Source organism: Archocentrus centrarchus, chromosome 13 (assembly GCF_007364275.1).
Source record: "Archocentrus centrarchus isolate MPI-CPG fArcCen1 chromosome 13, fArcCen1, whole genome shotgun sequence".
NCBI classification, from domain to species: domain Eukaryota; kingdom Metazoa; phylum Chordata; class Actinopteri; order Cichliformes; family Cichlidae; genus Archocentrus; species Archocentrus centrarchus.
The window spans coordinates 28072368-28090470 of NC_044358.1; the positions used below are offsets into that span (position 1 = coordinate 28072368).

At 41.9% G+C, this 18103-nt stretch overlaps 2 protein-coding genes across 3 annotated transcripts in view; both read left to right on the forward strand.

Annotated features, from left to right (window-relative positions):
* Positions 1–18103, forward strand: part of LOC115789953 (RILP-like protein 1) — a 110023-nt gene that overhangs the window by 84787 nt on the left and 7133 nt on the right. The gene's annotated exons all lie outside the window — the stretch shown is intronic.
* Positions 1975–17784, forward strand: prpf8 (pre-mRNA processing factor 8). Of its 2 annotated transcripts, XM_030743542.1 has the most exons (43): positions 1975–2151; positions 2857–3009; positions 3154–3322; positions 3410–3574; positions 3676–3894; positions 3992–4204; positions 4334–4459; positions 4603–4708; positions 5002–5192; positions 5348–5467; positions 5612–5801; positions 6021–6140; positions 6403–6537; positions 6671–6800; positions 6924–7120; positions 7416–7622; positions 8100–8263; positions 8446–8572; positions 8739–8931; positions 9095–9282; positions 9429–9667; positions 9771–9917; positions 10038–10248; positions 10366–10482; positions 10603–10850; positions 10947–11126; positions 11258–11393; positions 11693–11862; positions 12048–12177; positions 12267–12413; positions 12509–12669; positions 12786–12977; positions 13072–13309; positions 13435–13563; positions 13769–13882; positions 13998–14171; positions 14360–14553; positions 14700–14939; positions 15078–15219; positions 15346–15486; positions 15606–15745; positions 16736–16938; positions 17196–17350. In XM_030743542.1, exons 2-43 carry the CDS (start codon positions 2865–2867, stop codon positions 17348–17350), a joined length of 7053 nt encoding a protein of 2350 aa, XP_030599402.1. In that variant the 5' UTR covers positions 1975–2151; positions 2857–2864. The 2 variants fall into 2 exon arrangements, with proteins under 2 accessions (XP_030599402.1, XP_030599403.1); XM_030743543.1 differs by lacking the exon at positions 1975–2151 and having other exon boundaries at positions 2865–3009; positions 17196–17784.

Sequence of the window (18103 nt, forward strand, 5' to 3'; positions counted from 1 at the left end):
GGCGTGTGTGACATTGCATCGTTTCGTCTGCCTTCACTTAAGGGCTCGACACACGGGGAGCGACGTCGCTCGCTCTCCATTCATTTCCTATGCTAGATGTTAGATGTTAGATTCAACTCTTTGTCACTGTGCCCACAAGGCACAGGCACACAACGAAACGATCGTTCCAGATCACTCATGCAGAGACGAGCATCTGCGGTCATGCAGCCAGAGACCTGCGCTACACTCTGCAGCTTGTGCGATGAGGCGACAATCGCTTGCTCTCCTCCAGCTAAGCGACCGGCGACATTTGTGCATGGAAATTTCGAGTTCGTACACGTAGACGTGCACACGCGACCAGGCTACGCGACACAACAAAGTTGAAAAATGTACTTTTGTCACTGAACTTTTGTCGCTAAACCAATCAGCGAGGGTTTCATTGACTGACCAATGAGCGGAGAGTATGCTACACGCTGCTGTCTGCAACCACTTTCAGCATGAAGGAAAGAATCATTTTAGCTGTTTGACTTTCCTATATTATATGACACTTCACCCAGTGATTATTGATTGACACATAAAAGGCAGCCGTATGGGAACGTGTTGGCGCAAGACTAACGTTAAACAGACGGATAGAGAGGACTTTCGTGCTAATAATATAGGATGAACCCAAGGTTGTCTTTAACAGCAAGATTTCTGTCAGTTCCAATAAAATCTTCTGACTCCTCATCTTTATTATTATTTATTCTCGTTTTCTCGTGATAACGAGATATTTTTTTCGTTATCACGAGAAAACGGTAATCGTTATCTCGTGATAATGAAATAAATAACTCGTTATCTCGAGAAAACCATCAGAAAAAAGTTTATACGTTCTATGGCCGCTCTCGGCTTCTGTACCTGTGTGCCCCTGTTAACCTTACATTTGTGTTCTATTACTCCCTGCTGGCTAAATAAATTGCGTGTTAGACGTACCCGAGGTGCTTATTTCACAGCATTTCCATATTTTGAATACTTTTGGAACACTGGAGTGAGTTTCCGTGGCTGTGCCATCTATGGAGAGCAGAGCGATCATCACCATTAGCTGCCCAGCAGAGTGAAGTACCAGGAGGAGGGGGGCAACTCCATTGGAGTTTAAACTTTTTAACAGTAAATAATTGGCAGCACTCTGTTTACAGTGTACTGTTCTGGTAACCTCCAAAGTCAGACTCGTCCATCAGATAGCCAGACGGACAAGCGTGATTTTCACTCCAGAGAACATGTCTCTTCTGCTCTAGAGTCCAGTGGCGGCGTGCTTTACACTTCTACATATGACACTTTGCATTGCGTTTGGTTTGGATGCAGGTGCTCATCCATAGAAACCCATTCCACGAAGCTCTCTAGGCACTGTTCCTGAGCTAATCTGAAGGTACTTGAGTTTATACCCTTGTGGCCATGAAAGAGATTGGAACACCTGAATTCAGTCAGAGAAAAGGGATTTGCTTTTGGAGCTGAAGAGAAAGCTTCTTAATAAAATTGATTATATTTGTTATTTTTTTAATCATTTTGTTTTTTTGGAGAACACAAATCATTAGTGTTTTAGGGTCAGTCTAAACCTAATAACACTATCAAAACCATGTTAGGACGTCCTTGTACTGGGGCGAAGCAATTTATATTCAGTGTTTGTAGTCAAAGATGAGTGTAAAGGCAGTAAACGGGCAAAAAGGAAATGACAAAAGAAATCAGTCAACTCAAGTCACAAATAAAACAAGCTAAGTAACAAAAACTATTATAACGTACTATTTTTAATTTGATGAAATAATACAATAAATAGACTAATCATGCGTGTGGCCACAGTCTGCACTCCAACACTGCAGGGGGCAGTAGTGGGCCGGAAACAGGATTATCCGGGTATTAGCAAAGTTGCGTTTGTTTTACGTTTACGCATATTTCCCGACGTAGAGCAGCTTGTATACCAGCGGTGAGAAATATCCAGCGTAACTGCCTTACGTGAATTCCACTGTAACCAGTTCAGCGTGTGTCCGCCGTCGTGCGTCGTGCAGTTTTGTGTTAGCGTAGATTTGGGCCACAGTGAAGCGGAAAAATACGGACAATAAGGGAGAAATGTTGTGCTAGCTGACTGTGTGCGGGTGAAGGCTTTCTCCAACAATAACAAACGCTGGAAGTGAAGTTAGCGAGGTGTGTGTGGTTTAAAGTATTATATTATTATTATTATTTTTACCTAGCACTTAATCGTTAGCCGCGATGCTAACTTTAGCAAATGGCTAAGTTGCCGCTTCTTCCACGCTTGGCCTAATCAGTAGCTGGAGTGCCAACGTGAAGTACACTGTGATGCATATGTTGCATGTATTATAGCGTATCAGTCTATGAACAATATCTTGAGTTTATGCTGTTTGTGAATGAGCTAACTTTAGTCTCGCGGTGTTAAAATTTGGCAGCTTGTTGCAGTTCGTGCCATCCGGGAGGCCGTGTTAAGCTAACGGAGCTAGTTCATCGACTATGAGCACAAAAATATCGAAGTTACACAGACGAGTTAATGTGCAGTAAATGTATTTTCTACCAAATTAATAAGTTATGATCTCTGAAATGTATTGCGATTTTCCAAACTTTGCGAGGCTCTAAGCACACGTGTTAAATTTGTCTTTTTAAGGTTTAATCGGTGAGTTACTGCAGCTAGACACAGAATCCATGTGCTGTTGTAATTTCTGTCTCTGATCACTTTTTTGACCTTTTGCTTGAGTTAAAGTAAATTTTGCAAAGAGTTTGCTGTTTTTGACATGTGCAACCCCTTCTCATGGTTTTCATGATATCCACTTGGAAAGGTTGACCGTTTAGAGTAAGTGTTTATTTAAATTCATTGTTAAATGTATTTGTTCGGATTAGGAGGCACCATGGCAGCAGCCTTTCCTTACAGAGGGGTCCCTGCAGCGATGCCCCCCGGTGTGCCACCAGGTGTACCGCCTGCGGTGCCGCCCGGTGTGCCCCCTCCCGCACCAGTCCCAGACTATATGTCTGAGGAAAAATTACAAGAGAAGGGTATGTGTGGTTTTTTTGTTTGTTTGTTTGTTTGTTTGTTTTTTAAATATTGGAAGCAGGTCTTTTATGGTTTGATGAATACAAAAGTGTTGTCACAAATGGTGGATTAATTTTGCTATTGTTAAATGTCTTGTGACTTTACAGCAAGAAAATGGCAACAGTTGCAGGCAAAGCGCTACTCAGAAAAGCGAAAGTTTGGCTTTGTGGATGCTCAGAAGGAGGATATGCCACCTGAACACGTCCGCAAGATCATCAGGGACCATGGAGACATGACCAATAGAAAGTTTCGCCATGACAAGAGGGTCTACCTTGGGTAAAAATGAATTCTTTAACACCAAAGTCAGTGTTTTCTTCTTGGTAACATATGCTCATTCTGTGCTCATTTGTTTTTGTTGAACAGTGCCCTTAAGTACATGCCCCATGCAGTGCTGAAGCTGCTGGAAAACATGCCAATGCCCTGGGAACAGATTCGAGATGTGCCTGTACTCTATCACATCACTGGAGCCATTTCCTTTGTCAATGAAATCCCTTGGGTCATTGAGCCAGTCTACATTGCCCAGTGGGGGTAAGAGAAAATTTGTATTGCTGAAAATGTATATAAAGTAAACCGTGCTCATTTGTATTCCATAATACTTAAAATTGACTGTGTCCTGATCATAATCTCAGCACTATGTGGATCATGATGCGTCGTGAGAAGAGAGATCGTCGGCACTTCAAACGAATGCGCTTTCCACCATTTGATGATGAGGAGCCCCCACTGGACTATGCTGACAACATCCTTGATGTGGAACCCTTGGAGGCTATTCAGATGGAGCTTGACCCAGAGGAAGATGGTTCAGTTGTGGAGTGGTTCTATGAACACCAGCCCCTCAAAGACACAGCCAAGTAAGCATCCACGGCTCTCTTCAGAGACAAAGATTTTAAGGTTTTTAGATATGTGTTATTTGAAACATTGAATGACGATTAACTGTGTCCTGCTCAGGTTTGTGAATGGCACCACTTATCGTCGCTGGCAGTTCACTTTGCCCATGATGTCCACACTGTACCGTCTGGCCAATCAGCTCCTGACAGATCTGGTGGATAGAAACTACTTCTATTTGTTTGACTTGAAGGCCTTCTTCACATCCAAGGCCTTAAACATGGCCATCCCTGGGGGACCAAAGTTTGAGCCGCTGGTCAGAGACATCAACCTCCAGTACGTTCTTTCTCCTGTATAAACTGAATAATCTAAACACTTGTGACCTTCCTCTTTCATTCCAAACATAACATGGAAATGGATGCTAGATGGCTTGTCTCTTAGCTGATTCTTCTGTCTCTTATGTAGGGATGAAGACTGGAACGAGTTCAATGACATCAACAAAATCATCATCCGACAGCCCATCAGGACAGAGTACAAAATCGCCTTCCCCTACCTGTACAACAACTTGCCGCACCACGTCCACCTCACCTGGTAAGAAGTGCTGGTTTTTAAAAGTTCCAGCTTACTGAAAAATACTACTTCATTCAAGACGAGAGACTTGCTTATTAATGTTACAGATTTGTTATTTTTCAGATTGGCTGTATGAAAGCAACACTCATAACATTTTTTTGCAGGTATCATACACCAAATGTGGTTTTTATCAAGACAGAAGATCCAGATCTTCCTGCTTTCTACTTTGACCCGCTGATCAACCCCATTTCACACAGACATTCTGTTAAGGTAGGTGTTGTGCATCATCTACCTTTGGCCTTAGCTGGCTGAGAAAAAGAAAATCAGACCCCACACAAGAGTATCCTCTTACAAAGGCGCACTTGCATTGGCCTGCTTGCCTGTGCGTAAGAACTGGAGGAATAATAAAATGAATGGTGACTTTTTTTCTTTTTTTTTTTTAATTGGCTGCAGCTGCAGATCACCCTTCACTGTTCAGATATCTCCTAGTTATTTTATAGTTGGGTGAATGGCATTGGTTCTCTTCTTAAAAGTGATTAACTGTATTTTCCATCTCCACTCAGAGTCAGGAGCCTCTGCCCGATGATGATGAGGAGTTTGAGCTTCCTGAGTTTGTGGAGCCCTTCCTCAAAGAAACCCCACTCTACACAGACAACACAGCCAATGGCATTGCTCTGCTGTGGGCACCGAGACCCTTCAATCTCAGATCTGGCCGAACAAGACGTGCCATCGATATTCCCCTGATCAAGAACTGGTGAGCAAACTCCCAGCATTCTAGGACAGGAGTAAATATGTAGTACTTCATTATTTGAAGAGAGGTCTGCTTTGTGGAAGACTTTATTTTGCATCAGTCAGAGAAAAATAAAGTCTAACAAATGTTAAATGTTTGGTGTTTAAAATATTTTATAGGTACCGTGAGCATTGCCCTGCTGGACAGCCAGTGAAAGTACGTGTGTCATACCAGAAACTGTTGAAGTACTATGTGCTCAATGCTCTCAAACACAGACCACCCAAGGCCCAGAAGAAGAGGTGAGCATCATTAGATTTATTTTAACTGCATTTCTAATTAAACCCTGATTTTTATTTTTAATTTAATTTAATTATTTATTTATTTATTTTTTGCTCATCAGTCAAGTTTTTTTCTGTAAAGCTTGTCGCTCTTCTGTTTTGTAGGTATTTGTTCCGCTCCTTTAAGGCCACAAAATTCTTTCAGTCCACCAAGCTGGATTGGGTGGAGGTGGGCCTACAGGTTTGCAGACAGGGCTACAACATGCTCAATCTGCTCATCCACCGTAAGAACCTCAACTACCTGCATCTGGACTACAACTTCAACCTGAAACCTGTCAAGACATTGACCACAAAGGTACAATGTACAGAGGAAATCTAACTTTTGTTGATGTTGTGGTGTGTGTAAATGAATGAGAAGAATATAGATGAAATGTAGCTTTTTTTTAAATTATTATTATTATTAAATGTTTATAATCAACAGATTCTTTTTTTGTTTTTTTTGTTGTTTACTGTCTGACTGTACTCCATTTAACCATCATTGACCTACAGCTGTGTTTTCTTTTACCTTCTCCAGGAGAGAAAGAAGTCAAGATTCGGCAATGCCTTCCATCTGTGCAGAGAGGTCCTCCGTCTAAGCAAGCTAGTGGTTGACAGCCACGTGCAGTACAGACTGGGAAATGTTGATGCTTTCCAGGTTAGTTTACACATTTTGCACGGCAAAATTCACTTGAAATAAAAATTAGCTACACTTGACTGTCACAGGGTAGTGGTATGAGCACCTTTTAATTAAAGTAGTGTAAAATACAAGAATGTACCTTTTTATTGATAAAGGATTTTGTGAAGAGTCTTTTCCTTTTCTTTAGAGTGCCTTTTCTGTAAATCGTGATTTATTTATTTAATAGTTTACATATTCATGGTACAAATGGCTAATTTAGAGGTTTGTCTCTATGTTGCAGTTGGCCGACGGGCTGCAGTACATCTTCGCTCATGTGGGTCAGCTGACAGGCATGTACCGCTACAAGTACAAGCTGATGAGACAAATCCGGATGTGCAAAGACCTGAAGCATCTCATCTACTACCGGTTCAACACTGTGAGTAAATATACAATGTATTTTTTTTTATCTCAACAGTTTTTACACTTAAGATGATGTCATTGTCTGTAGAAATAATAAGATATTCACCACAATTACATGTAAGTTTTAATTTTATTGTTTGTCTTTTCAGGGTCCTGTGGGCAAGGGTCCAGGTTGTGGCTTCTGGGCCCCTGGCTGGAGAGTGTGGCTGTTCTTCATGAGGGGCATCACTCCTCTGTTGGAGCGGTGGCTTGGAAATCTGCTGGCAAGGCAGTTTGAAGGTATGAAAAAAAAATGTTTTTTGTTTGGAACAAACTGTTTTGTGAGACACATAGAGGTATTCTCTGAGAGGAACTATGGCAGTTTAAGCAGCAGTGGTGGCTTTACACTCATTTCCTATGCAGGACGTCACTCCAAGGGTGTCGCAAAGACGGTGACCAAACAGCGTGTGGAGTCTCACTTTGACCTGGAGTTGCGAGCTGCTGTGATGCATGACATACTGGACATGATGCCTGAGGGTATTAAACAGAACAAGGCCAGAACCATCTTGCAGCACCTCAGTGAGTCTTGGAGGTGCTGGAAAGCAAACATCCCATGGAAGGTGAGATCACCTCAGGCATCACTTATTTGAGTTTTATATGTTGATCACAGCAGTGCATTTGAACATAGAATTTGAGATTCTTGGTGACTTGTGTAAAATATCAAGTTATCAGAATAATGTAGGGACACATTCTATTCTGTGCTTGGGATTAATGATAATTATCTTTTTCTTTTATTTGAAAACCATATTGACAACACTTAGTGTCTTCATGAAGTTGCTATAATATTACAAAGATGGTTAAACATTGCCATTTTAACTTACATGAGCCTAAAATACTTTTTCCCCTTAACTTTAGGTACCGGGTTTGCCCACTCCTATTGAGAACATGATTCTGCGATACGTGAAGGCCAAAGCTGACTGGTGGACCAACACAGCCCACTACAACCGTGAGAGAATTCGTCGCGGAGCCACTGTGGACAAGACGGTGTGCAAGAAGAACCTGGGCAGACTAACTCGTCTGTACCTGAAGGCTGAGCAGGAGAGACAGCACAACTACCTGAAGGTAACACTTCCAGAAGAAAGCTCAAAAAATGAACAAGTCCTTCAAGAAATAGTTTTTTGAATACTTTTTTGGTTCCTAAACTTATCCACATCTAGATTTACAAATAAACTTAAAATTGCTGCAGATTGTCAGCCTGCTTTGGCAGATTAAAAAAAAAAAAAATATATATATATATGGATACATGCAGTGTCAAGTTTAATGTGAGATTTTGAATGTTGTCCTCCTACAAAGGCGCACTTGCATACGACTGCCTGCCTGTGCGTAAGAACTGGAGGAATATTAAAGTGAATAGTGATTCTTTTATTGCTGGTTGCATTTGCCACTGGCCCCTCGCTATTCAGACACTGGTTCTGATTATTATTAACAGCCCAATGCAAACACATTAACAGGCATCTCATTGCATCTCTGTATCAAAGGTAAATATGCGTGTCCTTCACTTTTTGCCATATAATTGAAGCATGTGTATTCTGCTAACAGGATGGTCCCTACATCACTGCAGAAGAGGCAGTGGCCATTTACACCACCACTGTGCACTGGCTGGAGAGTCGGCGCTTCTCGCCCATCCCGTTCCCGCCACTGTCCTACAAACACGACACCAAGCTGCTCATCCTGGCGCTGGAGAGGCTCAAAGAGGCATACAGGTAAACACGATGATGACATTGCCAGCTTTATGAGCACACATCAGGCACCAGAACTGCCAGAGTATGTTTTTGCTCATTATTAAGTTGATAATTGTGTGTGTGTGTGTGTGTGTGTGTGTGTGTGTGTGTGTGTGTGTGTGTGTGTGTGTGTGTGTGTGTGTGTGTGTGTGTCCCTTCCCCAGTGTGAAATCTCGTCTGAACCAGAGTCAGAGGGAGGAGCTAGGGTTGATAGAGCAGGCCTATGACAACCCTCACGAGGCCCTTTCCAGGATCAAACGTCACCTGCTCACACAGAGAGCATTCAAAGAGGTCAGGATCAGGCTGTGCTGATACTTTCTGTGAATTAAGTTTCTGGTTTCAAACAGTAGGAGAGAACACTGGAGGAAAATACATTTTTTTTATTTTTTTTAAATAAAGTTTACTTATCCATCATATTTGTTTCCACCATTAGTCTCAGTGACTTCTTCTTTTGTAGGTGGGTATCGAGTTCATGGACTTGTACAGCCACCTGGTGCCAGTGTATGATGTGGAGCCCCTGGAGAAGATAACTGATGCCTACCTGGACCAGTACCTGTGGTATGAAGCAGACAAGAGACGCCTGTTCCCACCCTGGATTAAACCTGCTGATACCGAACCACCACCGCTGTTGGTCTACAAGTGGTGCCAAGGTCAGACTTGAATACGGCTAGTTATGTTTGTAGGGAATTGTTTTGCACTGTAGGATTCTATTGTATAGTAGTTCAGTAAGGATATAGAATAAAATGTCAGTTTTAATAATAATCTGATAGTGTTTAAAGCTTCATTTGAGAGCTCTTTGTTTATTCTTCTCAGGCATCAACAACTTGCAGGACGTGTGGGAGACTGGAGAAGGAGAGTGCAATGTGATGCTCGAGTCCCGCTATGAGAAGATGTACGAGAAGATTGATCTGACGTTGCTTAACAGATTGCTGCGTCTTATTGTTGACCACAATATTGCTGATTACATGACAGCCAAGAACAACGTGGTCATCAACTACAAGGTAGGGGTGCTAATTCATTAAATTTTTCTTTTTATATAGAGCATTAAGGATAACAGTTTCTTTTTTTTTTTGTTTGTTTTGTTTGTAGTCACATTCACCTTTGAGTTTTACAGCCAGATGTTTTTCTCTTTCTTCCTCTCACATAGGACATGAACCACACAAACTCTTACGGCATCATCAGGGGTCTCCAGTTTGCCTCATTCATTGTGCAGTATTACGGTTTGGTGATGGATCTGCTGGTGCTTGGCCTGCACCGTGCCAGTGAGATGGCTGGCCCACCTCAGATGCCCAATGACTTCCTCAGTTTCCAAGACACCGCTACAGAGAGCGCCCACCCAATCCGACTGTACTGCCGCTACATCGACCGTATCCACATCTTCTTCAGGTAGGTTTTGCATTGCCAAAGTGGCTTGTTTTGTCTAACAAAATTGTGACAAAAAAAAATATATATATATATTCTAAGTGATACAACCTTTTCATTATTCCAGGTTCACTGCTGATGAGGCCAGGGACCTGATTCAGAGGTATCTGACCGAGCATCCAGACCCCAACAATGAGAACATTGTGGGTTACAACAACAAGAAGTGCTGGCCTCGTGATGCCCGCATGAGGCTGATGAAGCATGATGTAAATCTGTGAGTTTCTTGAACTTTTGACTCTTCGGCTGGTAAATTATTGTTAGCTTGTTTTGTTGAATATTATACATAATGAGATTGATGTAGACTTTGAGAGAACTTGCCTAATATTCTTCCCAGTGGACGCGCAGTGTTCTGGGACATCAAGAATCGCCTGCCCAGGTCTGTGACCACAGTCCAGTGGGAGAACAGCTTTGTGTCTGTGTACAGCAAAGACAACCCCAACCTGCTCTTTAACATGTGTGGCTTTGAGTGTCGCATCCTTCCCAAGTGTCGCACCAGCTATGAGGAGTTCACTCACAAGGACGGTGTCTGGAACCTGCAGAATGAGGTGAGAATCATAACGCTGACAAATATGCAGTAGCTATGGTGTCTACCTTTATGTAAAGGCAAATTTTCCTTTCTTTGTTTAAATGGGTTTGGTTTTCACTTGTATTTATTTGCTCAGGTAACCAAAGAGCGGACAGCACAGTGTTTCCTGCGAGTGGATGATGAATCAATGCAGCGTTTCCACAACAGAGTGCGTCAGATCCTGATGGCTTCTGGATCCACCACATTCACCAAGGTTAGCAGCCATCTTGCTTTTCATAAACTCGAGTGTTAACATTACATTGATTTTAAAAATGAAAGTGGGCAGAAGCCATATTTAAAGCCAGTAACTCTCACTACATGTTTTTACCTTCAGATTGTAAATAAGTGGAACACGGCCCTGATCGGTCTGATGACCTACTTTCGGGAGGCTGTGGTAAACACACAGGAGCTCCTGGACTTGCTGGTGAAGTGCGAGAACAAGATTCAGACACGTATTAAGATCGGTCTTAACTCCAAAATGCCTAGCCGCTTCCCTCCTGTGGTCTTCTACACTCCTAAAGAGTTGGGCGGTCTCGGCATGTTGTCCATGGGCCACGTGCTTATCCCACAGTCTGACTTGCGGTAAGTCTCCATGCAGATCTGTGTGAACTGCTAGTCAGTAAATTCACTCAGCTGTGGTGCCTCAGTCAATCACACTCATTTATCTCTGTTTACCAGGTGGTCTAAGCAGACAGATGTGGGCATCACCCACTTCAGGTCTGGAATGAGCCACGAAGAAGACCAGCTGATCCCTAACTTGTATCGTTACATTCAGCCGTGGGAGAGTGAGTTCATTGACTCTCAGAGGGTCTGGGCTGAGTATGCTCTCAAGAGACAGGAGGCCATTGCCCAGAACAGGTACAGCAGATTACTCGCTTATCTGATGTGGATTCACTGCAGCTACTTTTCTGGTCTAATAAATTTTTATTTCTGCAAAATTGTTGCTAAAACTAGACAAGATAATAACCAGTATTTTGTCTTTCTTCCAGACGTCTAACTCTGGAGGATTTGGAGGACTCATGGGATAGAGGAATCCCCAGGATTAACACCCTTTTCCAGAAGGACAGACACACACTGGCCTATGACAAAGGCTGGAGAGTCAGAACTGACTTTAAACAGTATCAGGTATGATGGCGACAGTGAGCAAAAATATGCTGAGATTAAATTATGTCTTCTATGTAAAAATAAAAAGTGCCTTCTGATAATTTAGGTATTTTTCCAAGTCAACCCAAGTAGATTACTTAGACTCTTGGTCTTATTTGCGCTCTGTACCAGTTGTTTTGACATTTATGGTATAGTAATCAACAAAAATGTTTACAGATTTGTTTCTTAGGTGTGAAAATGTATGTTTATATGCCAGTATTATATTTATCATTTAGCAACATGCAGCTATTGATTGTATATTCTTTGTTGACTGAACGTAGGTGCTGAAGCAGAATCCATTCTGGTGGACCCACCAGAGACACGACGGCAAACTGTGGAACCTGAACAACTACCGCACAGACATGATCCAGGCGCTTGGTGGCGTGGAGGGCATTCTGGAGCACACACTCTTCAAAGGCACTTATTTCCCCACCTGGGAGGGTCTGTTCTGGTGAGAGCACTTAGAGTATTTCCCAAAATGAATTTATTCAAAGCATCAGAGAATACACTTTACACATGCATCACTTTGTGTGCTTTTCTTTATACATCTGGTTGTATAATTACCAGGGAACTAATTTGTTGTGCCTTTTAATTCATTTCCTTTAACAACACAGATTCTCTCTTTCTGTGTTTTAGGGAAAAGGCCAGTGGTTTTGAGGAATCCATGAAGTGGAAGAAGCTGACTAATGCCCAGAGATCTGGTCTCAACCAAATCCCCAATCGTCGTTTCACACTTTGGTGGTCACCTACGATCAACAGAGCCAATGTTAGTACAGGGGGAAGAAAAAAAAAAAATCTTACAGATGGTGTATTTTGTCTGTAGTGGCTTACAGTATGTATGTTTTTTGTTCCTAGGTGTACGTGGGTTTCCAAGTGCAGCTCGACTTGACAGGAATCTTTATGCATGGCAAAATCCCCACGCTAAAGATCTCCCTCATTCAGATCTTCAGGGCTCACTTGTGGCAGAAGATTCATGAGAGCATTGTCATGGATCTCTGTCAAGTAGGTTTTGTTCATTTACCCTACATTTCCCTCAGTACAAGGGTAACTGTAACTCAAAACTTCAATTAGTATGTTTTTCTGATTCTGGTTTCCAGGTGTTTGACCAGGAGCTCGATGCTCTGGAAATCGAGACTGTGCAGAAAGAGACCATCCACCCCAGGAAGTCATACAAGATGAACTCATCTTGCGCTGACATCCTCCTCTTTGCATCATACAAGTGGAACGTCTCCCGACCTTCTCTGCTTGCTGACTCAAAGTAGGACTTGAAGAGTGATATTCACAGTGGTTTTGTTTTTGGGGATGAAACATAAATTACTTCCAAAAAAAACTGTCTAGACTTGTGTAAATTGAAATATTCACTTCCTCCTGCAGGGACGTGATGGACAGCACCACCACACAGAAGTACTGGATTGACATTCAGCTCCGATGGGGTGACTACGACTCTCATGACATTGAGCGTTATGCCAGGGCCAAGTTCCTGGACTACACCACAGACAACATGAGTATCTACCCCTCTCCCACTGGGGTGCTCATTGCTATTGATCTTGCCTACAACCTCCACAGGTTAGGATGGCTTTTTATGCACTGGCTTTTTTGAAAATAAGAATCATGTTTTCTGTCTTACTTAAACCCTGCATTTTATGTTCTTTTTCTGTAGTGCGTATGGTAACTGGTTCCCTGGAGGGAAGCCTCTGATTCAGCAGGCCATGGCCAAGATCATGAAAGCCAACCCTGCCCTGTATGTACTCAGGGAACGCATCCGCAAAGGTCTGCAACTGTACTCCTCCGAGCCCACTGAGCCGTACCTGTCCTCACAGAACTACGGTGAACTCTTTTCTAACCAGATTATCTGGTTTGTGGATGACACAAATGTCTACAGAGTCACGATCCACAAGGTAAAGAGGTGCTTTTAATTTTGTAAGAAAGTAAAGTGTCTGGATATGTTGCTTTTGTATAATATAAAAAAAGGAGGCTATATGCATATATGTGACTACATTTAATGGACCATATATCTCAACAGACCTTTGAGGGTAACTTGACCACGAAGCCCATCAATGGAGCCATTTTCATCTTCAACCCCAGGACTGGTCAACTCTTCCTCAAGATCATTCACACCTCTGTGTGGGCTGGGCAGAAACGTCTGGGACAGGTACCTCCCCTTACTTTCAGAAATACAGCGTGGCTTGTTGCATTGATAATAGCAGGCTGTGTACTGTTTATGATCCTTTTGAGTGGCACAGGCACATGCAATACCCTTCTTACCATTAATGTGACTGTTAGATTTGTGGCAGTAATACAGAAGGGGTGCCTATTTTTTATCAAAGGTCTATAACTTGGTTGTTTTATCTCTGTAGCTGGCCAAGTGGAAAACAGCTGAGGAAGTGGCTGCTCTGATTCGTTCCCTCCCAGTGGAGGAGCAGCCCAAACAGATCATTGTGACCAGGAAGGGCATGCTTGACCCTCTGGAGGTGAGGCACTCTTATACTAATAACACTTCAGAGGTTCACCTCACTGTAATTTTTGAAAGTTGAAACCACCCTGCTGTGCTTTTCCGGTTGTGATGCCATTGTTCTCCCTGTCCAGGTCCACTTGCTTGACTTCCCCAACATTGTGATCAAAGGCTCGGAGTTGCAGCTACCCTTCCAGGCTTGTCTGAAGGTGGAGAAGTTTGGAGACCTGATCCTGAAGGCTACAGAACCACAGATGGTGCTGTTCAACCTTTATGATGACTGGCTGAAGACCATCTCATCTTACACAGTGAGTTTTTTTCCACTGTATTAATCTCAATTAATCTGAAGTTGTTCCTCTGGAAAATTCCAACATTGAGACAAACTCGATGATCCGAGCTGATACTGAGCGTAACTCTTTGTGGTGCACTTGTTTTTGGTTAAGTGACCTTACTCCCTTCCCTGTGTAAATAGTTTGTTTGGTTGTCTGCTCTGTAGGCCTTCTCTCGACTCATCCTGATCCTCAGAGCGCTCCACGTCAACAATGACCGTGCCAAGGTGATCCTTAAACCTGACAAAACAACTATCACTGAGCCCCATCACATTTGGCCCACGCTCACTGATGAGGAGTGGATAAAGGTGGAAGTGCAACTCAAAGATCTCATTTTGGCCGACTATGGCAAAAAGAACAAGTAAGTTTTCAGTTTGAGCTGACAGGTTTTGCAGAAACTAATTGCAGTGTGTACCTCAAATGGCTGCTTGTTTTCTATTCTGTAACTTAAAGAAGAAAAAAAAAGACATGAGTTTTGTGGTCAGTATTTCCTGTGTCTCCTTTCAGTGTGAACGTGGCTTCGCTGACCCAGTCTGAGATCCGTGACATCATCCTGGGTATGGAGATCTCCGCTCCATCACAACAGCGCCAGCAAATTGCTGAGATTGAGAAGCAGACCAAAGAACAGTCACAGCTCACTGCCACACAGACCCGCACGGTCAACAAGCACGGAGACGAGATCATCACCTCCACCACCTCCAACTACGAGACCCAGACCTTCTCATCCAAAACTGAGTGGAGAGTCAGGTATGCACGCAGCATTTGGATTTCAGACTTCATTTTAAAGCAGTTCTTCACTTGTGGTTAAGTTAAATATTGAGCCATAAGAAACATCTTTTTTTTTCTTTTTTTTCCCTTCTTTTTTCATTTTTCTTTACCTGTCAGGGCCATATCTGCTGCCAACCTCCATCTCCGAACCAACCACATCTACGTTTCATCTGATGACATCAAGGAGACGGGTTACACCTACATCCTGCCCAAAAATGTCCTCAAGAAGTTCATCTGCATCTCAGATCTACGAGCACAGGTCTGAATCTGTTATATTATTGTACAATTATAACACACAATATATAATATATATTTAAGATTCAAAATCTTAAATCTATTGTAACAAGTTAGTCCTGTAAATGCTGACCATGTTGTTTTGGTCCAGATTGCAGGCTACCTGTATGGCACCAGCCCACCTGACAACCCCCAGGTGAAGGAGATCCGTTGTATTGTCATGGTGCCTCAGTGGGGGACTCACCAGACTGTCCACCTGCCCAACCAACTGCCTGGTCATGAATACCTTAAAGTAAGGCACATGCAGAGAGAAGTTTCCAGTTTATTCTTACTAATTGATCAGGATTAGTTGTGTTGGCTGCTTTGTGCCAGCTTTCAAGTTTTATTTATAGTTTTATTTTTTCTAAACAGGAAATGGAGCCCCTTGGCTGGATCCATACGCAGCCTAATGAATCACCACAGCTGTCCCCACAAGATGTCACTACGCACGCTAAGATCATGGCTGATAACCCTTCATGGGATGGAGAAAAGACCATCATCATCACTTGCAGGTAGGCTTTATTATTTTATATTATAGAAAATGAAATCTGTAGCATGTTTTCTTTCTTTTCTTAAAAAAATACAATTTGCAGGTTGCATAGGTTCAATACTTCATACAGTGATTCTACTTGGAAGTCCCTCTATTTAGATTATAATCTTCTGAAGCATCTTTAAATAATGTAATCTGTAGCCTTCTTATTAGCTCTGCTGTTGATGACAGATGACAGTCAGTGCAGTTTATCTAATACGAGCCAGGCTGCAAAATAGGGAAGACAGATTTTTGGTTTTTAAATGAATTTTTTAATCACAGAAATACTGTATATTGATGTTTACATTTAATCCCTACACCTCCTTTATTCCCAGGCCAACTCTGGTATGAGTATTCAATAGGAAAAGGGTCTGCAGGATGTTGCAGATTTTCAGTTTTTGACTTCTGCAAATTTGTCAAAAAAAAAAAGATCTCCAAGAAATACTGTACATTAATGTATAACTTCAGTCGCTTTGCCTCCCTTATTTATTGTCTCATTGTTCTGAAACTTGTCGTGAATATTCAGTGTGCACTGGTCAACAAAATATTACACACATTTTGACTTTCAAATGTAATTATTTATTTCCCACCACACACACACACACATTTTCAAATTTTTTTATAATAAATGTACATTACTTTATTTTTTTAATTTGTAAAAATAAAGTATCAGCTCAATGATGGTTAGTTTCTGTTCCAGTATATCACATATGGTACAAGTAAAACATTTGACACTAGAACTACGTAGGCCAACAGTTCTTTTGTTTTTTATTTGCATGTTGATTTAAAAAGTTTATTGCAACTTTCCTGACATAGAAAAGAGTTTCAAGTATCTTCTTAATGCTGCCTAAATTAAACTTTTAAAAATGCACAAGCCTGGTTTGCTTTTGTAAACTTTAAGAGAAATTGTAGTTATATCTACATTTTTAGATAGTTGACTTGCACTTAAGTGTGTTTTCTCTGTGCTTTTCAGCTTTACTCCAGGCTCATGCACGCTCACTGCCTACAAACTGACGCCCAGCGGGTACGAATGGGGTCGCCAGAACACGGACAAGGGCAACAACCCCAAAGGTTACCTACCGTCCCACTATGAAAGAGTGCAGATGCTGCTGTCTGATCGCTTCCTGGGCTTCTTCATGGTACCTGGCCAGTGCTCCTGGAACTACAACTTCATGGGTCAGTATTCAAAGTTTTTATTTTAATATTAGTATTGCTTGCTGTAAAACAGTGAAAACTGTTTCACATCTACCATGTGCTCAGTGCCCTCGTTTTTATTTTTATTTTGAAAAATCAGTACGATGCATTGATGTTTTCACTCTAGCGTCATTTATTTTTAGTGTGCTCTTTTGCTTCACAATTATCTTGATATTTAGTTATTCACTACTCGAAAGCATGAGCTGAAATAATAAATATGTCAATTCTGTTTGATACAGGTGTGCGCCACGATCCCAACATGAAGTATGACCTCCAGCTGGCCAACCCAAAGGAATTCTACCACGAAGTCCACCGACCCTCGCACTTCTTAAATTTTGCCTCACTGCAGGAGGGCGAGATCTACAACGCCGACCGCGAGGACATGTTCGCCTGAGAGCAGACGCCGCTGCACTTGACCCATTTTGTCAAAAGCTCTGCCAGAATCATGTGGAGCTCAGAACCTGTAATATTGATATTGAAAAAGATGTAACTGTGATGTTGGATTTTTTTTTTTTTTTTTAATGTAAAGGCTTTAGGACCTTTTGATATTTTCTACAAGTGTTTTGTCCCTCCCTTCTTCTCGTCTCTGCTATTACAGTAAGGTTACTTTAGTCTTTGTGGCATTTCACATTTGCATTTGTGTAGTTTTCAGTACACAATAATTTGGTGTAATATTTGATCAGACCTTTATTTAGGAAGGAAAATTACATGCATACAGTTTACCTTTTGAGAAAGGGCAGCTTTCAGTTTCATTTCACCAGCAATGCCCCATCATTACTGTGTTACATGTTGTACTGTACATCCTGTCACACCATAGCTTGGGTTTAAATAAAGATCTCAATTTTTATGAACAGTGTGGTGTTACTGTCAAGCATTTTGATGTTTTTGTTTTTTTTCCACAGAGGAAGTAAGGTTGCACAGGGACTTTCTGGCTTCCCCTCTTTAAAGAGGTCAAATGGTTTTCACTTGAAGCACTCCTCTTGGTTTCACTTGTTTGCTTAGGCACATTGGTATTCCATTATAGTGTCACGACTCATCTTTTTGTTTCAGTTTGGGTTAATGAGGCTATATTTTCATGTTTAGGAGCAGTTTTTTGCCTTTTACTTCTCTAGACAGTTCTAGGTCAGCACTTCTGACTGCAGCTCTA